The sequence below is a fragment of the Pavona decussata genome, unplaced genomic scaffold (assembly GCF_977016875.1).
Source record: "Pavona decussata unplaced genomic scaffold, jaPavDecu1.1 SCAFFOLD_300, whole genome shotgun sequence".
Lineage (NCBI taxonomy): Eukaryota > Metazoa > Cnidaria > Anthozoa > Scleractinia > Agariciidae > Pavona > Pavona decussata.
In genome coordinates, this window is record NW_028145697.1 from 69400 (window position 1) to 96077 (window position 26678).

At 37.9% G+C, this 26678-nt stretch overlaps 1 protein-coding gene across 1 annotated transcript in view; it reads right to left on the reverse strand.

The window, feature by feature from the left end:
• LOC146454464 (uncharacterized) overlaps window positions 1-26678 on the reverse strand; it is a 65906-nt gene that overhangs the window by 6255 nt on the left and 32973 nt on the right. The window contains exons 22-43 of the mRNA XM_085095361.1: window positions 25717-25898; window positions 23971-24285; window positions 22583-22876; window positions 21636-21813; window positions 21223-21428; window positions 19970-20236; window positions 19302-19343; window positions 17334-17479; window positions 15500-15838; window positions 14223-14323; window positions 13345-13437; window positions 9917-10440; window positions 8735-8953; window positions 8288-8620; window positions 7636-7893; window positions 6612-6811; window positions 4759-5110; window positions 4396-4518; window positions 3815-3937; window positions 3343-3465; window positions 3028-3150; window positions 2355-2477 (exon numbers count right to left, since the gene is read on the reverse strand). Of these exons, the coding sequence (XP_084951487.1) occupies window positions 2355-2477; window positions 3028-3150; window positions 3343-3465; window positions 3815-3937; window positions 4396-4518; window positions 4759-5110; window positions 6612-6811; window positions 7636-7893; window positions 8288-8620; window positions 8735-8953; window positions 9917-10440; window positions 13345-13437; window positions 14223-14323; window positions 15500-15838; window positions 17334-17479; window positions 19302-19343; window positions 19970-20236; window positions 21223-21428; window positions 21636-21813; window positions 22583-22876; window positions 23971-24285; window positions 25717-25898 (4664 nt within the window). The remainder of the gene's footprint in view (window positions 1-2354; window positions 2478-3027; window positions 3151-3342; window positions 3466-3814; window positions 3938-4395; window positions 4519-4758; window positions 5111-6611; window positions 6812-7635; window positions 7894-8287; window positions 8621-8734; window positions 8954-9916; window positions 10441-13344; window positions 13438-14222; window positions 14324-15499; window positions 15839-17333; window positions 17480-19301; window positions 19344-19969; window positions 20237-21222; window positions 21429-21635; window positions 21814-22582; window positions 22877-23970; window positions 24286-25716; window positions 25899-26678) is intronic.

Sequence of the window (26678 nt, forward strand, 5' to 3'; positions counted from 1 at the left end):
AAGCAGCTGGAGACCGTTCAGAGAGTGGACGTTGTGTGGGATGTATATCGTAAAGACAGTTTAAAGTCCACCACGAGAGAAAGGCGGGTAACAGGTACTCGAAGAAGGGTCGCATCATCCTCTAAGCTCCCTAAGAATTGGAAAAGCTTTCTTCATGTTGGTGACAACAAAACTGAGTTGTTCTTGTTTCTGGCCAAGGAGTTGCAGGCTATTGGCATTGAGGGGAAGGAGGTGTACACCACCTATGGTGAATTCGTTCTCAGTTGTCAACCAACAAAGATGATGACCTGCTCCCACAAAGAAGCAGACACCCGACTCGTGTTGCATGCATACCATGCCTCACAATCTGGCTACCGAAAAATTCTTATTAGAACCGTTGATACAGACGTAGTTATGTTAGCGGTATCCAGAGTGCAACATCTTAGCGTGGATGAAATCTGGATTCCATTTGGTACTGGAAAGCATTTTCGATACCTTCCGGTTCACTCAATTGCTGAACAACTGGGACCACAAAGAAGCAAGGCTCTCCCAATGTTTCACTCAATCACTGGAAGCGACACGGTATCGTTCTTTTCCGGAAGGGGGAAAACATCTGCCTGGGACGTGTGGAACGTGTTTCCACAAATCACGGACACCTTTTCAATGTTGGCTTCAGTTCCAGAAGAGATTCCTGAGCAGGCAATGGCCCTAATTGAGAGATTCTTAGTGCTTCTTTGTAACAGAACAAGCTCACAAACGACAGTGAACGAAGCAAGACAGGAACTATTCTCTAAAGGCAACCGAACCTTAGAGAATATTCCACCAACTCAAGGAGCACTTCTTCAGCACACGAGGCGTGCAGTATACCAGGCTGGGCACATTTGGGGGAATGCTCTTGTTCGAAACAAACACTACCAAGTCCTTTTGACTGGGGCTGGGAAAAAGATGTAAAAAGGTGGAAGCCGGTATGGACACTGTTACCTCAGATATGTTACCTCAGCAGATATGTTACGAACTCATTCACTGTGGCTGTAAAAAGGGATGCACAAGGAATTGCAAATGTGGCAGAGCGAGTCTGGTATGCACAGCTCTCTGCAACTGCGGCGGGACCTGCAACCAGGATTCCTAACTCGGACGGCATTTAAAGGATCCTAGATGCGGTTAATTAATGAATATGTTTATTTAAATGTTTTCCTTGGCCACTTGACACTAGATGCCACCAGGAGGCGTATCTATACATACTGAAACATATTGTATTTGATGTTTTAAAGCTTTGCAATAACTTGAAAATTGGCTTTCAATTAATACGCCTTTTTACTGATATGGTGTTCATTTTGAATTCTATTGTTTCTAATAGCTATTATGGGATGCTCAGAGGAACATCCCATAATTTCTGTCAATATAAATTAAAACGACCGCCTTATAGGTATAAAGAGTCTATACTTAAAGGTTGCCTGACTATAATAGGTTTACTTCCGGGTTTTTGTGACGTCACTGATCACGTGACAATAACTGCTAGTCACAAATCATTTCTTCTTCATGTTAATCATCCTACCTGAATGTTTTTTACCCTATATGTTCCAGTAATTGAAAGGTTTTATAGCTCTTTAGCCATTTTCCTTATCAGCCTCTATTTCATGCCTGTCAAATAATGCCACACCCCTTTCATCCCATAATAGTCGATTTCCCGGTGGCTTTATATCAAAAAATATTTAGGACTATTAGTTCTTTTGTTTTGCCAAGTTTCATGCTTGTATCACAAAGCGAACGATTTCTCGCTTAACAGCCGTACTATTGGGTATGATATGATAGATTGCCAACGAGGCGCGTAGCGCCGAGTTGGCTAAAATCATCTCGTATCCAACAAGCACGAGTGGAATAGCTATTTTATCAAAAACAATCAAAAAATATTGCCAACTCTTGCTGATTTCGCTTTGCAAGAACAACCAGAAGACCATTTAATGGTCGCCATTTCTCTGGCTTGGTATAATGGCTCACATACCATGGCCGCTAAGCCAATCAAATTCCCGGATTTGCATTCCACAATGATCCAGTTTTTAATGATTGCAATGATTTAAAAATATTTACCGCCAAACGTAAGCAATCTTTAAAGAAGGTCTGCCAATTTCTAAAAATCAGATTTGCTAAAAAATAAACCGCTTTTAGGCGGTTATTTCGGATGAATTTGTGACACATTTTGGGGGCTCAATTCCCTTTAAGTAATGACAAAAGCTGGTCTTATACTTGTATTTGCACTGTAAACTGCGATAAAGAAATCACACTTTACGAACAGGAAAGTTCTGGGATTGAAAGAATGAGAACAATTTCGTGTGAGTAGCGTTAGCACTTTTCAGAGCATATCAATTATGTCTTACCTTGGCACTTGTTGTCAATCCAGTACAATCCCTCGCCACAAACACACTTGTAAGAACCATGGATGTTTTTGCACTCCATGGAATCATCACAATTGAACGTCCCTTCAAGACACTCGTCAATATCTGCCATAAAGTATAAAAACTCCATTACGCATAAGCACTACACGATTCTTTTCGGTGTGTGAAATGACATTTTTTTTTACTTCGATGTTTTGTTATCGCGTGACGTTTTTCAGTATTTGGTGAAAAGAACATTTACGAATTGTGCAAACTTGATAGTCTTTAAATAACCGGTATAAGGGTCTTGCATCTTTCACTCAAAATAGTGTGCATTGTTCGTACCAAGGGAGTTGACTGAAGGTCACAAGGTTCCCTTGGGTATCACTAAGACAAATGTAAACATTTTAATAAGTCTTTAACATGGTTTTAAAGGTGTTGAAGTCAGTCTGACTTCTAATGTTTGCCGGCAGAACATTCCAAGTCTTAGGGGCAGACACTGAAAAAGCCCTATCTACTAATGTACACTGCAATCTTAATGAGAAACAGTATTCAATTATAACTGTCTAGTATCAACTTCGTGTTGAGGAAATCGCATACCTCAGTGGAAAGAAAAACCAGTCAAACAAGCACAAAGAGAGAAAGAAAGCTGCTCTTAAATAAGTTTGTAACTAACCGTTGCAAGTGAAGCCGTCATTGTCGAGAGTAAACCCCTTCGCACATGAGCAGGAGTATCCTCCTATGGTGTTGTTACATTCCTGATTGCATTTGTTCATATTAGTAAAACATTCATCGACATCTGAAAAAAATAGTCGACATGTGTCGGAACTCAGACAATTGAGATAAGAAATGTCTTGTGAATCGATTAACTTTACCTTACGTCGATGTGTTTATTCCAGTTTCTAAGGGAATATTTAGCTCATTTGGTTTTATTTGCTTGATTGCCTTTGTTGTTGATATTATTCTTAATATTATTGTGTTCACTCCATACCTGTGCAGGTTTTGCCGTCCTGTTTCAAAGCATACCCTGGCCTGCAGTCACACTTTTCCACTCCACCAGACAAAAAGCAGATATGCTCGCAGCCAATGGAATTTTGTTGGCATGGGTTCTTAGCTAAAATGAATATAAAAAACAAATCACGAGGTGCTTCTTTATGTTTGTTTCTTTCTTTTTTATACGGCATGTTTATATGAGATTAATCTGATGTTATTTATGTGTCTTATTTGAAAGGTTACCTTCTACCCCGTTTGGGTGTATTGTCGGGAGGAGGTAATACGAGTCCCTAAAAACGAATGCGTGGGAGGCTAAGCGGTAGAGCACCCGAACAAGTAATCAGAAGGTCATATTATTTCGACTGACTGAAAATATATCATTTATTCACCAGACGTAAAACATAGCATCACATTTAATTTATATCAAAGATTGTTACGTGTTACAACCTAGAGACTGTAGAAAAACTCACGTATGCAGTTCTTCGGGTTAGCGTCCTCCACTTTGAAGTCTGCATTACATTTGCAGTTGTATCCTCCTATTGTGTTTTCGCATATCTGCGCACAGTCACCAACAGGGGAGCACTCATCCACGTCTAACAAAGGAATAAGACAAGTGTGTGACGGTCAACTGTCAATGATCTGTAGGCCGATAGTATAATAGCGGGGTGATTTGATGGAAGTGGTTTGCTTACAGAGCACATGATCTTTCAGGAGGATGTTAAGAAGAGGTTGACTAAAAAAAAAATATCGTCATAAGTAAAAGAAAAGAGAAGAGAATGGAAAGCGGAGCGGAGAGGACAGGAGAGGAGATAATGGAGGAGGGGAGAGAAAAGGGTAGAGGTGAGAAGGGGGCTAGTGAAAAAAGTGTGGACAGAAAAGGAAGGGACGGGAGGTGGGAGGAAAAGAGAGGAACAGAGAATAAAAAAGAGGAAAGAAGAGAATAAAGAAGAAGAGAAGAAAAGAGAAGGGAAGGGAAAAGAAGATGAGAAGAGATTATAACACATTATATTTTAATTAAGGTTAGTTACCAGAATAAAGGAATCACGCTTACCATCACAGTTCTTCTTGTCCAGATTTAGTTGATATCCGGAATTGCACTTACAAACAAACGATCTGTGCGAGTTCTCGCAACTCTGCTGGCACCCTCCGTTGTTCTCTGAGCATTCATTGATGTCTGAAACATTTGGAATATAACATTTGCGTGATTATAAGTGAAAGAATCATGAAAATGCACCAATACAGCTTAGATCGGGTACATTTATGATGCAGCGTTTCTGCACCATCCAAAAGGCAACAATACACAATTGTAATATGAAGGTTTCAATTTTTGCATAGATAAGCAAAAAAGTGGGATATTGGAAAACATTTTTCAGAGGCCATATACAAAACATAAAATAAACTGTGCTTCTGTTACCTGTACATTGGACGCCATTTCCAGTTAAACCGGATGGACAAGAGCCACATTCAAATCCTGAGTCGTTTGCAGGTGGCTTTAAATCGATGCACTGGACACCCGGATAACATGGTTGAAAATTTTCATCGCATGCATCGAGGTCTGCTTCGCAAAACGTACCGGTATATCCGTTTTGACAAACACATTGTAGTATGTTAAATCTTTCACCATTGTTATCAACATCGTTGTCTTCATCATTTTCGTCTCCAGGCGGAAGACACGTTCCCTGATTGTGACATGCGCACACGTTTATTACTGGTCTAAGAACGGTCGCTTGGTTGAAGTCATCTGTTACCACAAACTCTACCTCGATCTGGTAAAAACAAAACATAAGGTAAGGTAAAGTCGCACTACGAGGCTAAATGGCCCACATGGCCAGAGCTTATCCCGGTTACTGTAGCAGGAAGCAACTAGGAGTATTGCTACTCCCCTCTGGATCGGATGCTAGTCCATCGCAGAGTTACAAAAAGACAAAACATAATGAGTAACAAATGTATTTTTTTGTATTTTTTAGTTACTCCACATGATCTTATTAGTATATCAGATTACAGTACAAAAGGAGTGGAGAAGGGTATAATATAGTTAGCTAATTGTATACCCTTTAAAATTACATTACAATATTTGGTAAGATAAAAAAAAAAGAAGAAAAAGGAGAACTAATTATAAATAGAGGATAAGAAAAACATAGAACGTTTTACAAGGTCGTGTGGCAGTGATTAATACTGAGCAAAATAATACTGGAAGAGAGCTCGTTTAAATAGTTGTTTTGTTGGTTTTTGAATAAAAAATGCTCTTTGAGTAACAAATGCTTCAATCGGCGTCCCTTGGGCCAGATTCACGAAGCTCTTTTAAGTCAAGATGTATCCTAAGGATTGTTCCTCAACAATAGACTATTCTTAGGCCAAAAGTACCCTATTGTTAGGAAGCATATCATTAGGATACATCTTAACTTAGGAGGGCTTCTGTTCCTTCCTGTTCCTCAGTTGTTAAACAAGACTATTTGGAGGATCGACGTTTAAAATGTAGCTGTAACGAACCATTTGAAAAAAGTGGGAGAAGACTTGACGAGCTTGTAAATCATGTCCTTCGCGGGCTAGTGTCCTTCCAATATCGTTTTGATTTTGTCTACATTGCTACTGCTTATATATCTATTAGAATATTTTAAAACGGGTCAAAACACGACCGCAGAAGTCTTGCTTCCTCAGATAGTGCGGTGCAAATGTTCACTGCTGTTAATGTTACGTAAATAACTGCGGGGTCTTTCTTGTAATATTTCACCCGCAGTTCAAATATACGCTAAGTTAGAAAATTTCCCAGTCCTGAGTCTACCAAGACCCTTTTTCTTGTATTCATGACTTCACATTTGGACTGCTGCAATTCTCTTCTCAGTATGATCGTCTTCAGAAAGAGTTAAAATGCTGCAGCTTGGTTAATCTTTAGGTTACCCAAATTTAATCATATTTCGTCTGCTTTGTTTGATCTTCACTGGCTGCCTGTGGTTTACGCTTTCCAATTAAGTTGCTGCTTCTAGTCTACAAAGCGCTTAACATCCAAGCCCTGGAGTATATTAAAGATCTTCTGCAAGTAAAGTCCACTGAAACCATACCTTATTAAACAAGCGTACAATTTGTCTTGACATTTGATAGGTTTATATTTTGTGACTTTTTTTTTTACATTTTATTATACATATTTTAACTTTTGAAATAAGCAGTGTATGAATCGCTTATGAATATGTTTATAATCTTAGTGCTATATCAGTTTAATTTCTTCTTATTATTATAAATTATATATTTATATTCACTTTAATTATTTACCTGTTCAGTGGTCACATTCCAAGTCAGCGTTACAGAGGATTCGGTGGTTGATATTTCAGCCCCCGTCGGTAGACTTCCGGTAACGCTGAATGTTAGGGAATCATTGTTGGGATCCTCTGCGGTAACCGTTATGCTGACTGTTGTGTTGACAGTCACATTGGGTTCAGTAGGCCCAGACAAAATCTTTGGCGGATAATTCTCTAAAAGCAGCAGAACGAAAGGTAAAAATAAGTTTCCAATCTCAAACTCACCTTGCTTTTTCTTATCAGGAGTATTTATTTGGTTCTCAAACTGGGGTGCTAGATAACTCTCCTGAAACACGTAACTATGATTGAACGGAGAAATAACCCAGTTAAAAAAAAAAATTGCTTCTTAAGGACGTGACGGCGCGTTTCGCGCCATTTCCTTAGTTTTGTTGTTGTTGTTGTTTTTTTGGGTAGTGGTGGCAGCGTTGCTTGGCCAAGTTTTCAAGGTAGTTATGTTTTACACTGATGACAGACTGTAGCCATTTTTAGACCACCAAGAGCTTAGATGATCTCCCTTATAAGCTCTCAGTAAATAAAACTATTTGAATCAGTGATTTTTTTTTTCAATAACAAATTAAATACTGCGTCTATTGTTTAGGGATATACTGACTTAAATACAAAGATTAGCTTGTGTCTTTCATGGTTAAACAGTACACTGTTCATCGACGATAGCGGTCTCTGATATGTCAGTTCGGCCTTATTAAAGACGTATGTTCAGAAAGAAAAGTGACAGAAAACGCCTTTTTTCCCTCATTGTTTTGATGTTTACCAAGTTGTTGAATAGCCAAATGAACTCAACTGTACGGACAATTCAGTAAAACTCAATGTGTTATAGTGCCTGTAATATAAAATCAAATATAACTTAAACTATTTAATTTTGAAATGTAGTTGAAATATCAAAGTCAAACTCAGTTATTCGCCGTGAATAGTCATTCAAAACCAGATAGAATCGAACTCACTTTAAACTGATCAATAATTACTTCTAGCATTTAACTTACGCAATTCCTGTGATTCACTTTCTAACTGTATAGACACTTGTTTCGTACTCTTTCCCACTGACGTGTCTCCTGTAGACGCTATGTCAAACAAGCAGTTGACATCCCCTTGACACAAGGCTTCTGCTTCTTGCCTTAAAGCATCGCTTGCAAAAGTGATATTTTCATCGAGGAAAATCGGTACGAATGATTTATTCGAGAACGTGCTTGTATCTTCTCCAGGATTATAAGTAAACAAGGAAGTATTATCCGTCACTTGCCCTGGAAGAAATAAGAGATACTTTTCTTTAACTATAGAACGTTCCCCCAAAAAAGTGAAGAAAATCGGAAATAAGTTATATTTTATTCGCGGTAAAATAATAAATTTCGTAGTGCAGTTTATTGGTACTTCTTTAATTTCCCTGTAAATCTTAACTTACAGACAACAGCAATTTTAGCTCAAAAGGTAACACTTGGTCTATGACAAAACATCCGTCTTGGCAACTGTAAATATGAGGTCTGTTGAGTTTCGGTATAAAGTGTCGTTTACTTTTTCGTACGGTTCCTCTTACAGAGGCCAACCAACAATGAAGAAGAAGAGATTCATTAGAGGATGGAAGGGAAATTATCCTTACCGTATATTGTATATGATATTGTCTGGGCTAAACTAACTTACATTGCAGTCCGAAGGAAAAGTGGATTTCTCTCCCAGTGGCGTTAGAAGGCAGTGTGGTGCCATCTGGTCTTAAGAAGTCATCCTGTTGATCATCATTCCAGGTTCCTAAAAGTCCTTTTGTGTAGCCCTTGAATTTAACAGGTGCAGCAAAAACTATGGACAGTGACTCTGTCACTTCCGTAGCTGTCACGGATATCCCAGACGGAAATGTTACAAGGAAGGAATTGTTTTGCGGACGCGATACTGCCACGGAGCCTTTCAAGTTTACACTGACGTTAGTTAAAGCGTCGAAACCCTGGAATTCTTCTCCGTCTACTAATACCTTCAAGCCTCCTGAAACATGGAAATCGACAAATATGAACTAAATTAAGCAATTACAACGCCTGAGAACAATAAAAAAACACACAAATATAAGAAAGTTCTAAATTATCTTAATGCACCACTAACCTTCTCCCTTGAGAGCCACTTGCACAGCGCTTGTGTTTACTTCTTTTGCCACAGCTGCGACAAAAACGGTTGCAGTTCCTCCTCCTTTGGCGAGCTTTGTTCGAGCTTGTAATTGGAAGCGTCCATACTTCACGTCTACCATTGTATACTCGCCAAGACCATTGAAGGTGTAGTTTCTGCCATCTAGGGTGACAAAGTGAGGATCACCCCACAACCAGCCTATAAAAAATGTAGATATGTGCCAAATTACTATACTACTCACGCATTAGTTTGCTAGTTCCACGTTAGAGCAGGGCTACTTCACACTTATATATACTACGCATAAAATAAGCTTCAAAGTTCCCCTTCACCTTAAAGTATTACATTCTCTTGAGAAAGTCAACATGTCGGGTTGAGAATTACCATTGCTACATACATCTTGCAAAATCTAACCGAGTTCCGCAAAGGCAATAAAACTGATTGTCAAAACAAAAATAAAAGAAAGACAGATAAATGAACGTACAAACAAACAAAAGAACGAACGAATCAACGATTGAATGAATTATTGAATGAACGAACGAACGAACGAACGAATGAACGAATGAAAACGAATGAACGAATGAACGAATGAAAGAATGAACGAATGAACTGATGCACGAATGAATGAATGAATGAATGAATGAATGAGTGAATGAATGAGTGAGTGAGTGAGTGAGTGAGTGAGTGAGTGAGAGAGAGAGTGAGTGAGTGAGTGAGTGAGTGAGTGAGTGAGTGAGTGAGTGAATGAATGAATGAATGAATGAATGAATGAATGAATAAATAGTTGAACGAACGAACAGAACACTACATTGTAAGTTACGAACAACGTGTTACAGGGATGCAACGTAACTGTAACTGTAGCAGAAAGTAAGAGCAGTTTACTTTTCAACAAGTCTCAGCGCAATTTTGTAGTCTCTTGTTTGTTTGCTTGTTTTTTTATTATTTTTATTTATTTATTAATTAATTAATTTATTTATTTATTGCGAGACAAGCTACGAAGAGAGGATGTTACAATATTATTGTCATCCACAAAATGATAGCAATGGTATAGCGTCGGTAGTGCCAGGGACAGCATTGCGTCTTGTAGCAGCGCATAAAGAACGTCTAAATGGTTCATTCATTAAAATTATCACATATTATGGTAATTAAAATTGACCAACTTACTCCAAACTGGAGGCCTGTACTTCTCACAGCCTTCGGATGGTCGTTTTGCATAAAATCGTTTGCACAGTCTGGACAGTAGACAGCAATTTTTAAAGCCCTCTACATCACTGTATTCGTGTTTCAGTCTTAGAGATCTAGTTGCAAACCTATGGTATCTGTCAATCACGCCTCCATCTGGGTAGCCTGTGATTAGAGCGCCAAATGTATCAGAGCTGGTGTAGTAGCAGCATTGTCGACCTCTATCTGCCGATGAAGGGAACCTAGTATATACACAGAAGGTATTTGCTGCTTTTGGTTTTGTCCACTGAAAACGCTCGTCAAACCGGCCTTGTCTGAGAGTACATGGGCATGGTTCAAGATCATCCGAATACGATGCTGGATCTGGCTGTGTTTTCAACCAACGAAGGCACTTCAAGATTGCATCTTGTTCGCCTTTAGAATTTTCCAGTCTAAAGAACCACTTTCCAATGATGTTTGTGTTTCCCGGAAGACTGTCAATGCGTTCCGTTTGTACTGTTCCTGATCTGTAAATTTGGGTAATAAGACAATCGTAGACACCTTAGACATATTTGGTTAAAAAGTCAAAAACAGCTAATAAATACTTCATTTTTTGTGTGTGCAAAGAGAGTATAAAAAGAGGTCTGAAATTTAACCTCTTCAAAAACTTCCTACTGTCATTATATATATGTTATTGAACTAGCGTGAGGTCCGTATTGGGAAAATATTGGTCGAGTTCCTTTTTTTGCAAGTTTATGGACCGAGCCGAAGGCGAGGTCCATAAACTTGTAAAAAAAGGACGAGACCAATATTTTCCCAATACGGACCGAACAAGCTAGTTCAATAAGGTTTTTATTATATAGGCTTTCCCGCTTGTTGCTTTCTAGTCCGCGTGAAACTTGTTTATGATCAAGTTGTGCGAGAAAAAGTGCAAGAAAGCCTTCTCAATGCTGACGCGTACTCACAAACAAAAACCACGTGGAATAATTCTGATTGGCTCGCGCACGAAAAGGCGACTTTTTATTGGTCAAGGTTTGACACGAAAGTTTGACATGTCTCGTCAATCGAAGTGAAAAAGTTCGAAAAATGAAAATTTAGCTCATTTGAGATTCCGAAGAAAATGCATTTCTTAAACGTGTTGAATGTTTAAAAGTGTCAACTTTTGAGAAAGACTTACTATGGAATGAATGAAAATAGATGAAATTGAAGCTTTTGTAGTCAAAATTGCATTTCAATCGTCTTCATCGTCACTTAAAATGGCTCGGCGCTTGCGAAGCGGTGGCTGATCATGATTCGTAATCTGGATGTTAAACGAGCAGTTTTGGAAATTTGCTCCTTGAAAAATAGCCGATCCGGCTTCTTTTGTGGTCGTCATACTGGTACTTTCCACTGTAGTTGTTGCCTGTGTATTGCCAACTGCTTGGAGCTCGCTTGTGGTTGTTGATGAGCGACTGAGGGCTAACGACATTCTTCGTTGATGCTGAATAGAAGCCGATTTGTAGGAATCCAAGCTTTTCAGATTTCGATGTCCACTCAGTTGGGCCACGTAATTTTCAGGAACATCTGAATCCAGCAATCGTGAAATGCAGGTCTTTCGAACCGAGTGATTGGTAACGCGTCCTTGCAAACCAGCATTTTGGGCAGCTTTGGTGAGTAGCTTCCCGATTTCATTCTTGCCAAGCGGACTTTTCTTGTACCACACTGCATCAGTAGCCTTTCTTTGATGTTTTACGGCCAAGTAGAATGGTGCCTCTGGTTGATTCATCTCGATGGGCCTGTGACTTCTGAACAGCTTATAGTACTTGACTGGACATCGCTCGTTATCAGTAGCTTGAGCAGTAGGATAAAATGCTCGGTGACCGCTTGCTTTGTCCTGCCCCTGGCGCGTCTTCGAGCCTCTCTCAGCTTTCCAGACCAGCATTTCATTGCCTGTGTCCGGGTCAGTTTCAAGGCTGACGTCGCCCCACTGAAGCCAGCCAAAATGTAAAGCCAGGAGCCACCAAACGGTGCGCTGTAGAGCAACCGGGTTGTGCTCGCCAAATTCTCCTTCGGCAAAGAGCTTGTCTTCTTCAACAGCGGTGACTTCTCGGCTTGCTTGTGGACGATTGCCTTTCCCTCTCTCCACGACAAGCTGTTTTCTTTTTGCACTGAGGACTTCTCGGGATAGCTTGAATTCGTCACCTTGAATGAGATTGGCTTGTGACCCGTGGGTATTAAGATAACGCTGGATGCTTCGTTGCAGGCAAGTCAAAGTTCCAGATTCGTATTCGTCGCCATTTTTCTTTCTTACATCTTTAAAAAACGCGCAGAGCAGCAGATTAAGTTCCACCCAGGGTATTGCCTCTATATTCCTGAACTCGTTCCGTTGGTGGCAAAATTTTCCCCATATTTTAAGGTCAGATTTGGTTTTCTCTGTAGTGCTTCTGGCCTGCTGTTGCTCAATGAAGTCGCGGTACTCTGAGGCCTTGTCAACGGAATCTTCTTTGGTTTTTTCGTCGAGTTTGTTGTTTTCAGAGCTTGTTTTCGTTCCTTCGTCAGTGCTCTTGGAGTTAAACTCCGACATCACGATTTAAACCGACAGTTCCTACTATATTAAGTTAATTGGAAACAGTTTTTACGTTGCGTTGTCAAAACTGAAACAGTAACCACGAAACACTTGACGCTAGCGGTCCATCTTAGCGGTCCGTATAGGAAAATTCGGACCGCTCAGGGAGCCAATTAAAATGCTCCTTTTCATCGCGGACCAGTTCAGCTATATAATAAATAGCTCTACAATGGGCATTGCCAGTCTTTCTATTTTAGTGGATGTTCCTCTGCTTGTCATTTCCTTGGGAAAGTAACAACCAATCACAAACACAAATTGAATTGTAGTAGAGCTTTGTCACTACTGTGGAGTTATATTATAGTCGCGAGATGAATCAAGAAAAAAAAAAACAGCTTGGAGACTTCTGTTTAACATACCTACAAAATATAAAATAAGTAGGAAACAATTTTTATCTCGTCTTTTAAAACAAACCTCGCCAATTCTTTTTTCATTGTCCTGTTTGGTCAAATTGATATCAGTAGTCAAACAATAAATCCAAAATCACTTTTCGTTACATTTCTTGAAATACAGTAATAAATTCATTTTAAAAAATGAATAGTCTGGCAGAAGACATTTTCCATTTCGACAACAGGCGTTACTTGACTTGTAAAATTTGCCTTGATTCATGCTAACTCTCTCTAAATCATTTCTTACGTCTTAAAATTGATTGTGTGAAAGGAAGACCTGTACCAAAAAAATGCAATGGATTTTGGGTTTCCTCTAATGATTCTGTCGCGATTCTAGACTAGTATAATTAAATCATCCTCCTTACTAAAGCAAAAAGGTCAATGACGGGACACTGCCATGCATCACATTGTTAGATAACATCTAAGGGTAAACGTAGTACCTTGCGTAGTTAAAAATGTTCCCATCTTTGTCTCCGGCGTTCCAGCCAATAACAGGAAGACCTCTGTAACTGGTATAGTGTCTATAGTTTGAGCTAAGAAAACAAGTAAACAAACAAACATTAAAATCAACAGGAAAATGTGTAGATGTGTAGAATTGCAAAAGGGTAGTATCGCATGCACCTCTTTTAGCTTTAATTAGGACGGTAGCGCTGCCTAATTCGTTATCGTTGCTCTTATATGGATTGAATAAATATCGTTTAACTGTCAGATTTAAGGTGTACATAGATTGTCAATATGTGCAGCGCCCTCTTTCTCGTACATTCAATGGACTTTGACTTTCCTGATGCCAACACACACATTATGTCACCTTTGAGTTTCCGGTAATAATAGACACGAGCTTTTGCTCATATTCCACTGTTTCAGGTCATGAGATTTAGAGCGGACATTGTCCTTCTTAAAACAATATGCAGTTTTCTGGCCAGCCGTGACCTATTTTGGCACAACATGAATTAGTAAGGGATGATGATTTAATTGCCTTCTTTTGATGTAATATATCGATCAAACACGAAGACTTCAAGTGTGTCATTCGATTTCCAAACACAAAGAAGTGTTGTTTCACCAACTTCGAGTGTTTAAACATCGGATGAAACTCCTTTCGTCCAATTATATATATTACCTCTCATACTCAGTAAAAACTTTATGAGGAGAGAAAGTCACTCTTCAGGAGATTTAAAACTAAAATCTATTTCTTATAAAAATTTGTTGACTTTTGCTTTGAATTTCTTCAAGCATTGTCAATGGTTTGACGTCTACGTCAAACACGAAAAGGGAAAATCTCATATTTAAATCTAGATTTAAGAGTAAGTGTATTACTAACACACTAGTTGGAGCAGACCACTGTATCCCGCCCTCAGGATAATTGTACAAGACAAAAGAGTACACTCCGTCGGTAATAATGACCACCTGGAACGTGTTCATCTGGAATGAAAAAAAAAAAAAAAGAGTCAATAAAAAGACAAAACTATGGAACTCATAAACTACATTACTGTTAATAGTGGGTGTGTACATCTGCCTAACCTATGGGAAGCCCCTCATGTAATGTATCATGTGTAAGGCAACACATTTGTCTATTTTGAAATTTATACCATAGTTATGACTGGTTATGAGACCTAACAAACTCCTTTGTTATATCTTTTTTTTTTTTTTTAGCATTTTTGGCCTTAACCGTGCACTAACCACAACAGATTTTAAAAGTGTTGGAGCAACTGACCAATAAAAACGTTCCTGTTAAGATATTAAACTGTAGTGTGAACATTAAACCAAAGGATTGTGCGTGGTCTCGGCACTTCCAACATGAATTGCAGGACAATTATTCTCATGGCAAGGTTTCGTAACCAGTTCGTCAATAAAGTATGTTTATACTAAGGACCATTTAAAACTTGGAACACTGGTTGGACATAACGTGTACTGAACCCAATTCAAATTATCCAACACCACAACATTTCGCTCACTTAATCATTTATGGTTCGCCGAATGTTGAGTTCGTTCGAACCGACAAATTAAAAGTAAATCTAAGAGACTTAATTCAAATGCTAACTAGCCCCCCCCCCCCCCCTCCCCTCTCGCGTTAAGATAATAGAGTAAACTGGATCTAGAGAAGATAAAAGCTTGTGTCAGTCAATCGGTGACGTGTACAGTTAAAGGGCAGTGTCATCTATTTGTGAAGTTACTTCGGAGAGTCTAAAATATTTTTGTACCGAAACATCGCTAAAAAGTGAAGTGATTATCGTTTGTTCTTTCCAGGATAAATCACTTAATATTTCCTTCTCAGTGCTCTAAGTGCAATTTATTTTTAGCGAAAAGGTACCTTGTAAAATATATTTTAATCACTTTTTACCAAAGCACAAACCGGAATTTTCTGTGACAGTGCCCCTTTAGGATTAAAGAGAAACGCTAAATTAGAAACTGACAGCATCACCTAAGGTTTGGAAAATTTCTCACTCTATGCGTTTATATGGTGGAGTTTTTTTGAATTGGTTTTTGGTTTAAATCCGCTTGTCCATACTCGTCGTTGATAAAAAAAAAGTATATCGAATTACACAGATATATGTATATACATAATAAAACAAATGGAGAGTGGTAGACATATCTTACCAAATTTTGTGAAGCTACATTATATTCCCTTGGACGTAGTTTCTCCCATGTGACAACAAGTACCCAAGATGCATTGAAATTCTTTGCAAACGGCCTGTTGTGAAGCTTCTTGACATCAGCTGACGCTTCACTCAACGTTACGTTTGAACCTGCCTGGGAGTCCGAGTACACATGATAAAACACCTTCGAAAGTCCATTGATAAACGAACTATGGCAATCTACATTGCTCCAGTATGGGGCCAACATTGCATCGTATCTCAGCCAGTATCTTTGGCCGAATTTGTATGGCCAGCGGTTAATGCGTTCACTTTCAAACTGGATTGCTCCATTGCAGCATATCTGCAGGATTTAAAAATATATATATATATGAAGGAATGAATAAATAAATAAATAAATAAATAAATAAATAAACACTATGATTGTCGTCAAACGCACGTCTAACTACAGTTAATTACATGTGTCAACCTTAACTACAGTACATGTATAGTCAAAAACTAATGGTAGTAAAAAGATCGCTGATCCTTAAAACGAAATCATAGCGGGATCAAAGAAAGCAATGGCTTATTTCCATTGTTTATATCATCGTTCGAGAAACGCAAGTGCACTACCTTGCTGGCAAACGAAAATTAGGATATCAAGATGTGAATTATAGTTAGAAAAAAATAACGAAAATTAGGATATCGATATGTGAATTATAGTTAGAAAAAAATAACGAAAATCAGGATATCGATATATGAATTATAGTTATAAAAAAATAACGAAAATTAGGATATCGATATATGAATTATAGTTATGAAAAAAAATAACGAAAATTAGGATATCGATATATATATGAATTATAGTTATAAAAAAAATAACGAAAATTAGGATATTGATATATGAATTATAGTAAAAAGAACAATTACGAAAATTCTTCGTGAATCATTGTAATCATTTTCCATTGACAAGAACCTACGGAGAAGGATCGAAATTTAATTATATCGGGCATCGTAACAGCTTCGTTGTTAATCGAAACAAAAATGAAGCATGTCCCTTTGAATAAAATTAAATGGCTAATTTAAACCAAACGTCAGATAACACATTCTGCTCGGCTCTTCGATTCCTCATGCACGTACGTTTCACCGATGCAGCCTGCTTGTGCTTAACTTTAGTTATTTTCCTTGCTTGGAATCATCGCCGGGTCACATTACCAAAATAGCTAACTGTAGTTATCGCAGTCTTAACTGTAATTAATGGCTCTGATGTAATTGCACCCTACATTACGGTTTAAAATAATTCATGATCCCATACGCCTACCAAGCCCTCGATAATAGCGGCCTTACGTACACACACGTTTAAACGCCTTACTGGTTCTTTTGGCCATGGAGTTTAGTGGCAACCAAATTTTGACAAGCAGGGGCTTTTTTTGAGAATATGGAACATTCCTTTGTAAAATGAAGAAAATGACTTTTCTTACTTTAACTTTTTATGTTTTTAGCTCATATTAGTGCTCTTTATTGGTTTTGATTACTTTTCGCCTAACTTCGGCGTTTTACTGAATTTTTGGGAAATCCCAAAAATCAAGATGGAGGATCCAAGATGGCCGACTTTTGTGGCCGTCATCACGTCCGTTGCGGACCTCAAAGGAAACCTCTCTGTACGAATATCTATCCTCCAAGCCTCATTGTCATAGTTTCTATAGCTGCGAAATTATGGAGGAGGGGGGAGGAATCCGCATCTCTCCGGTCCAAAAAGGAAAAAAAAAAATGGTCTAGATAAGGTTAAAGAACATACAAACTATGGGGAACGAATAAAGGTCAGTAATTATATGCCATTGAACAGTCAGAATGCTTACGTAAAGTTTCCTGTGCTTTTTGCCAAAAAATAACATTCCCGCCTCAGGGATAGTTATTTTAAGACATTTTCTCTTGTTATTGATGTTGTACGGAATAGAAGAATCTCCAGCAGCATCTCCATAAGGGTACATCAAGGAAATCGGTTCTGGATTAAAATAATAATAATAATAATAATAATAAACAGTGGCAGTTTGATAGGTCACTCATGATTGTAAGACCTTTACCATTAAAGAAGACCTGCGCTCTTAAGTTAAATTGTAAGAAACAGTGTCTAAATTCCAATGCTTAGTTTAAGTACTGGAGGATTGCATTTTGAAGTTTTAAACATGGATATGGTTATCGTTCATTTCTGAGTTCAAATTTTCCGCACACCACCATTTTACTAAAGGAAAATTAAATAATGTGAACTGGTAGTGTGGTCGGCACGCCATACACAGTGTTATGCGAATCAGTTCCCACACTACACCTGGCCTATCCTGTCTAGTGTAAACAATTGTCGGTCTTTTAATGCCGTTTTTCTTTCACATCTGAGGCATCATGGATTTCTGATAATTATGACAGCACAAAAATCAGTGCGATACGTATAGTACCGTAAACACAGCTTTAGAAGCACTATCAATAAATACCTGTAAATTTATACGTACAATCAGTGTAGTCTGTAATTAAGATGATAATTTCTCAACGCCTTATCTTTTTGTTTTCCAGTTTTCACTTTACTCTGCTTTGAAAATAACCTGTAATCGTGTCATACAACGCCCAAATCATATTTTGAAACTTCCCAGTTTTCTGATGTCAACTGCGTTGTGCTATACAATATCCATGGTTTAATTCGCCGTGCGAAACAATTGGTTGCATTGATTGCCAAAACTTTAGTATCTTCTTTAACTCTTTCCCCTAAAATGTTAATTCATCCTCATCTATAATCATTTTCTTTTGCGTACTTTCCTTCTCTTGAAGCTTCCTAGTTAACAGTCTATCAAATCAACTGTCGCGATGTTTTAGTTCTCTGTTAAGATTGGTGGTGTGTACTGATATTCCCTAAAATAGCAAGGTTTAGCTCCTACCACCAATGAATAGCTTTTGCTATAGCTACATATTCATAGTGATAACTTTAGGGCCTCCACAGGCGAGGAAACCTGTTATCAAAAACTTTTTAGTAGGCGATAACAAAAAGTCGTAAATGACAAAACATCTCGTGTGTGAATCAAGTTATCGACTACAAGTTAAAAGTAGAACTACAATTAGCCATTATTTAGACAATTATTTTATTATTACTTTATATCTTCAATTTAAGTATGCTAAACGTTGAGGAGTTCCGTACCAGAGGTTTAGTTTAATCCCACTATTAAATCAATTGTCGTGACGTTTTAGTTCTCTGTTAAGAACTGATATTCCCTAAAATAGCAAGGTTTAGCTCCTACCACCAATGAATAGCTTTTTCTATAGCTACATATTCATAGTGATAACTTTGGGGCCTCCACAGGCGAGGAAAACTGTTATCAAAAACTTTTTAGTAGGCGATAACAAAAAGTTGTGAATGACAAAACATCTCGTGTGTGAATCAAGTTATCGACTACAAAATAATGTTGAAAAATAAAGTCGTCGACAACAAGTAGGTTTTTCCTTTTGAAAAGGAAAACTACTTTTATTAATTGTCGATAAAGGACAAGGTAGTTTTATTATCTACAACTCAGTTTCTTTCATATATGAGTAAGTCATCGATTTCTAAAGTCTAATTTTGCAGCGACCACCGTTTTCTGCACGACGTACACATGCGCATTACAAGCATTTTCCCAGGGTCCCTCAAAACATACGGTTTACCAGCAACTAAACTTTTCATGCGTGGAAACGCATTTCTGAGCACTAATAGCTGTCAATTTAATTAAGTTATTGATTTAAAATAGTCGTCGATAACAATTTGACTTCTCTGTGGAGAACCTTAAATATGCATTTTTTCCGTTGCAAACCTTTTGTCGGCGTGATCACTGGTGTAGTAGTCGGTTTGGAATCTGCGGTTGAAAGAAAGTTGAAAATATAAATATGATTTTTTTTAGTTTAAAGAAATGTACTGAGTTAACAGTTGAACTAAAATTAGCCATTATTTAGACAATTATTTTATTATTACTTTATATATTCAATTTAAGTATGCGAGACGTTGAGGAGTTTCGTGCCAGAGGTTTAGTTTAATCCCACTAACTTACTGAATCATTATCATGGCATGCAGTTAAATGGACACTTCTTCTAGTATAGGTCATTTACCATGTCCACAAAATAACATTGGAAAATGCCCATTGTCTATTTAGGTCTCATGATTTAAAAAAAAAAGATCACATTTAGTATTCGTTTTCTTTCTTCCTGGTAATAAAAGAAAAATATATAAAGAAATGACTGAGGTCCAGACTTGGGCTTCAGGGAAGTTGTTCCATAAATTGAAAGGTCAAAGAAGCTTATCCTGTGTGTTTAGTTGAGTTGAAAAAAAAAAAAGGGATATAATGATCACAGGCCATTCTATGACAAACTTTCGAACTTAAACTAAAAACTCTGTTAATTAATCTGTTAAAGCGGAGAGTTGTTGAAAGAGGTTGAAGTACTCTATGATCGAAACAAAATACAAAAATTTAATTTATTTACATACCGTTCGAGGTTTTAAATTGTATGTCTTGGCTACCATACGTTTCTCCATTTGGCGTATATCCAATTACCACTACCGTGTAATAAGTTAGTGCCTGCAGTGGACTTAGTGTGATTTGTGGTTGTTTAGTCCTCTTGAACTTCCATACGCGCTTTACATTCCTCGGCTTGTAAAACACAACGTATTCCTTAATTCCTCCAGCAACAGCAGCGGGGAGCAATGTTAAAGTGACCTCATCACCCTTGATAGCTCCACGAGGAATGTTAACAGCTGGTACATACAAAATTGAGACATCTTTCCTGTTAGCAGTATCAATGTAATGATGTTCCTTTTACTTTTCTTTTGGTACATGCAAAGATGGACGATACGGCACACAATACGACTTACATCAGCAAAACATAAATAAATAATAAATAAAATAAAATTTAATTAAAAATTAAAAATTAAATTTGTGGAAAATATCATATTCTAGTTTTATGAAAGTCAAATATCTAAAAGGAAGCTATCAGACCGATACGCCTAACGAAGAATACTCTTTTGTTTTCATTGCTCACCACTGATGCTTTCCTTCAAAAAAGTCACGGAAACTGCTATCTTACTGGGAGGTGTTCACATTTCAGCGCATGTGCATGAATCCAAATGCTTTTTTTCTCTTTCTTATCAACTTTATGGCCTTAAAAATGCCACTCACATGTACTTCAGTAATCACATTCCTTAAGTAGTCCAAGCAAAATGACTGGTGACCAAAATTTACAGAAAATGCTACTGGACTGTACTCATATTGTCAATATTGAATTTAGTGTTGACCCGTAGGATTTATTCCACGTTATTCGCATGCGAAACATCGAAATCATATTTAAAAAGTTACCACCGAGTTACCTATTCCCTTCCAAATGGTTAGTAAACAACGAATCAAATTAAACAGGCTTGGGTCATAGCGAAAAAAGGCGAAAAAGTATTTTGATTCATGGACATGAGCAGAACCGTGAACCCCTCCCTTTAAACATACGTATAAGTAATTAGACCCTTTAGGCGAAAGATACAATAAAAAAGAACAAGAAGCATATGGGTTATAGGTGTAATGGCATCAACCACCGTGCTAGTGAATGATTGACAGCCTAAGTCCTAGACTGCTGCACACTCACTTGTTGTTTTTTGTTTTTCTTTTCTTTTCCTTTTTTTGAACTCACTACAACGCTTCCTGCAAAACTGTGCAAGTTAGGTATTTTTTCTATAATAATCTAATGATTACTTACAGATCTCTGGTGTTGTGCCTACAGCAAAATAACTGGCGTTAAATCCTTGTTCCTGAAACCCGCCATCTGATCGAAAAAGCATCTCAGCGAAGTTTGTAATGTTGACCTCGGCAATTAAAGCAAACGGTGGCTGATTTCCGCAATATGGAGTAGACTTAGAGACGTCAAACAGACTTCCAAACTGAATGTAATCACTCCTTAAATTCCTAAAAACAATGAAGTTGAAGTTAGAACTGTTACATAGCCAATGGACATAACTTTCTTTGAAGCAGACAACCGAAATTAACTTTTTTCCCAGAGTTCGAACCTGAGACACTCAATCAAGAGATCACTACAAACAGTTGGACCACCTCTCTCCTACGTCATGGTGTATTGTCATTTTTCATGCATTCATATATTTTGACCAAACTTACGTGCAGTTTGGTCCTCCTTGTACGTCCTCTGTACGGAAAGTCTCAAAGGCTAGGGCAAGTCGGTACTTGAATAAATTAGGTCTTATCAACCAGTAACAATTTAATCTATTTGGATAGTCCTGTGGAAAGCCAGGGCTTGTTATTGCTCCCATCCTTCTGTCAAAAATGCCTCTACAGCCTAGAAATATCGGTTAAAGTACATTTGAGAATACTCCAAGTTAGGTATAAGGTATAAAGTATAACTTTATTTAACGTCGAAACGTGGGAAGTGGTCGCCCAGTCTCCCGAGCCAGGGACTCATGTTAAAATCACTCGACTAAAGAAAGAAAAAAAAACATATCTAGGTTCAAAGCGTATGCCATAAAAGTAACTTGCTAGCGTACTTTCTCGTCAACTTAAAGTAAGCCAAAGAGGTTAACTGGAAATGTTAAACGCCGACTTCAAAAAAACTGGCCCCAGCTACCCTCCACGGTAGATACTTTCGTTGCCTCAAGATACAGTGGAAGCATTTTTCTCTGTAGTGTATGGTCTTCAGATTGATCTACAATATAGGGAATTCCTATGCTGGTATAACGCTTTATTGGGTCTTGAATGTCCCTACTTTCCCATAACGTTCGCCTACTAAGATTTCTACTTAGATTTTCCTATTTTCCGATAACTTACTAAAACATCATAAAAAACAATAAAACGATATTAAGTAAATAATATTAAGCAAATGCATCATAACTTGTAATTCAATCTGAAAATTTGAAGTTTGGGTGCATCTCTTTTACAAAGTGCCGTTGTCATGGCAAAATCAATGGACTGGCAATTGCGTGACATCAAAATACTCTCACGATCAAGGGATTATTGAACCAAAAAACGTTTGGAACGTGACGGAAACAAAACCCTGCGTCTAGGTCCCATTTCTTCTTGGGTATACAGCTATATTAAACGTTTTACTTTACCTGGTCGGATTGCATAAGATTGACTCATCACCCCGACACCAACACGAGTAAACCCAGCAACTTTGATTTCGTAAATATCAGTGTATCTAAGATTATCACTGATTATGGTTTTCAAGGCCGTTGGTCCAACTGTTATCGTAGAATAACTTCCGTCATCCAAGATGCTTCGATGGTAAACCTTGTAACCTAGTAACATTCCGTTTACACTTTCATTTCTGATGGGGGACCAAGTTACGGTTATGGCGCTTTCGTGGGCACTCAGCACGGTCACATTACCAGGCGGTTCGCTTGGAGCTACAGAATAAAACAAAAACATAACCGTTAACAGGCTTTATGGACACTTGCTGGTCTATCGATGTCAGGACATCACTGACACGAAAAGAAATTGTGATGTGTTAATACACGAAAATTTGATGCAGTTGTCTCAAACTACAGACGATGCAGACAATTGAGTTGCCACAGTGCCAGATTCTATAAGACATCTTAAGAAAGTAACTATTTCTGCAACCATTATCTGCATTGTGAAGGCTTTTCCCAAGCGGTATATATCGAATCACTCGCCTTGGAAAGTAGTCTGTTAAGGACATGCAACACAGAAGGACCGCGAGAAAGCCCTTTAGAATGCAGGGAACGAATTCAGAAAACTTCCACTCATTTGCTAATGCTTTTTGCAACAGGGACAGGCTCCCTATTTTTAATTTCAAATGTTTAGTGAAACCTCCCGTAAGCGACCACCCAAATTGTCAAGCCTAGGTGGTCGCTTACGAGAGGTCAGACCACAAGAGGTCTAAATTTTGAACTCTTTTGTATAAGTTGGCTCCAGAGGTTTAGTAGCTACCAAAATGTTTTTTCAACTTTCCAAAATTATATTGCAAAAGAATTTCAGTATCCAAGTTGATGGTTTGCCTGTGATGATTTACCTAAATGAGGCAAATGGGGCAAATCTATTTCGGAACACCTTGTGCCCCCGATTGTGACATTCATGTCCCCTGAACTACCCAAGAATGTACATTTGAAAATGTTACAAAGGCAAATTGTCTAACTCCTGACAGGGGATAGAGATGAGGAATTTTGTCACGTATGTGACTAGCGGTCGCTTACGGGGAGGTTAATAACAAAAGAAAATTCTAAACAGTCATCTCTAAAAGTTGTCGTGGTCGCCTACGAGAGGTGGTCGCTTACGAGAGGTTCCAAGTGCTCGCGCAAGAGAGGTGGTCGCAAGGGGAGGTTCGACTGCATTAACTTTACTTGTGTTGTAACGTCAAACGTGTAGTTGTCATTATTCGGTTAGCAATTGATAAGTTCACACTACTGTGCTAATTAATCCTTTTGGGCTTTTCCAAAGTTGAAAGGAAAAAAAAAACATACTATAGCCTTATGTTATTTACCTTCTTCTGGGGTTCTAATGGTACGTTTCAGACTTCCTCTGAAACTTAATGCTCCACTTCCATTATGCATCGTTACAGCCAAGACTTGAACATTGTATTCAGTGAGGGCTCTCAGCTGTCGCACTTGTGATTCTGTTTGATTAGTGTTATTGGCTGTTACCACGATCGGACCAGCTTCGTAACCTATCGGAGTACATATTACAGCATACAGGTAGAGAAGGTATGAGGGATCAGGAACATAGTGTGTCCACATGACCTTTATGCTTGACGAATTTATGCCGGAGATGCTGATGTTCCAGCTGTCCACTTGAGGAGCTTAAAGGAATTTAAACATAAAAGAGATTAATCGCATGGTGATATATCAGATATCAGTGCCTTACAGATTGAAAGCTAGTACACAAACTAACAAGAAATTCGTAGTGGCGAGGAGCCTGAATTTCAAAAGTTTCTCTTGGTTGACAATCATGTTACTGCATTAACGGTGGATTCACGTGACCCCTGACTCCACAAACAGACTTATTTGAAAGTCCATGAATCTTGGGGTAAATGCCACTTTTTCAAAGCCATTTGAATCCGTTACTATGTAATATCTGGCTGCTTTGTGGTTAATATTTTGGTTCAGAGAAAAATTGCACCGAGATTCTGCAGTTCTGTTCGCTGTTTAAGGTTCAACTGAGTGAACACGATTGTTTTAAGAATTAAGAATGCAGGCAACATTTTGAAAGTGCTTTTGTTGGTTTGACAACTGGATACAGCCACTCAAACAATTACTTATTAAAAGCAAATTTTCACCAAATTTTGTGATTATTAAGATCACATTTATAAACTTCATTTAAGGTGGCGATTTCCTCTGCTTTATCACCATCAATAATTAAAGTACGTATGAAGTAAGAAAGTTATAATTATCTGAAAGGCCTTACAAATTGACCGATAATGGCGTTTTCGTTTCTAAAATATCTTTCCTCGTTCCAGAATCAATCTTTTTTTTTTTTTAAACTGTTGACGTCACAAATAGTTTCAGTACAAAATCAATCACAAAATCAAGAATATATCAGTATATATTGGAGTGATGCTGCTCAAACTTAACACCGGTAATTAATGTAGGCCAGGTAAGAAATAGAATGACACCCATTTGGACGTTTCCATGGTATTACTCTCGGCCCCAGTCCCTTTCTGCTATGAACCAAATATCTCCATATTTTTACCAGTATACGAGCGGCAGGCAGTCTTACGTGAAACACGCGAAGTGCCCATATTGCCCTACGTCTCATCTCCAGCTCATTGGGAGTAAATGACGTCTGATTAAGACAAAAACGAGAACGTGAATCGAACATAAAAAAGTCCCGAAAGCAAAAATGTAGCCATGGCAACAGCAAAGTACGCGTCATTCAGTGTCTTACCTGAGGTACATTACTGGTGCCAAGCCAATATTTCCCGAGATATTCTTGATTTCGTGATTTATCTTTGTACTGAAACTATTTGTGACGTTATCAGTTTTTGAACAAAACAGAATATCCTGGAACCATGGAATATAATTCACAAAGGAAAACGCCGTTATTCTTCACTTAGAATGACTTTTCAAATATGCATAAGTTATTTTTTACTTCGTGCATAGGTACTTTAATGGGTTTTGGAGAATTTCTTTCCTAGAGTGCTTTTCTCGTCATCGATGTGTCCCTTAAGCACGTTGCGTCATCCAGTTCCTGGGAATGGTTTTCGACCAATATACAAATTGCTTAGCCTTACCGTCTACGATCGTTTCATTCAGAACAACGTAAGAAGCTTGAAATCCTGGCCAGCCACTTGAATATCGAGTGGATCGATATTCGATGCGTAGCTTGGGTGCTAATATGCTAAACGGACCTTTTTCACCACAGTGACGTTCCGGTATGGTATCACTAGCGTCTCTTACAGAAACATAGAAGCTTCTGAAATGAGAAAAAAAATGCGATTTGACGTTAACAAAATTAGATAGTAAGAGATTAGTTTTGTAAAAGAAAATTTTATATACAGCTATTCCAATTAACGTTGTCGGATCAAAGCTTAAAGCTTAAAGACGTCTTCAAAGAGGCTGCCACCTCATCCACTTGATATCCTAACATTTCTTTCATCCAAATGGCTCGCCATCGTATATCTTCACTGGACGGACGAGGCATAGCTGATTTTGATTAACTTCGATTATGCATAAGAAATCCACAGAATATTGAGGTCTTGCCTTACAGCTTTATACTTTGATCCGACAACATTAATTGAAATAGCTGTATAAACAATAGAGTTAATGTTCGCGGGCGAATATTTTTCTGGCGCAACTCAAGTTAATGTGAGCCCTTACTGCAGGCGAACTTTAAGAATCTTAAGAGCATCATCTGTATCACCGTAACAATTTCAGAAGATTTAAAAGAATAAAGTGTATCTTGAACCGTTTATTTGAATGCAGATTTAATAATAATAATAATAATAATAATAATAATAATAATAATAATAATAATAATAATAACAATAATAATAACAATAATAATAATAATAATAATAATAATAATAATAATAATAATAATAATTGCATTAATGTTGACGGAAAAAAAACCCCGCAAAATTACCCTCAATAATCCTTACTTAAACCATTTGTTATTCTCCATCTCAAAAACAATAGTTTAATTTAGTGACATATAAAACAAACGAGTATGGTCAAGCGGCGAATTCAAAGAGAA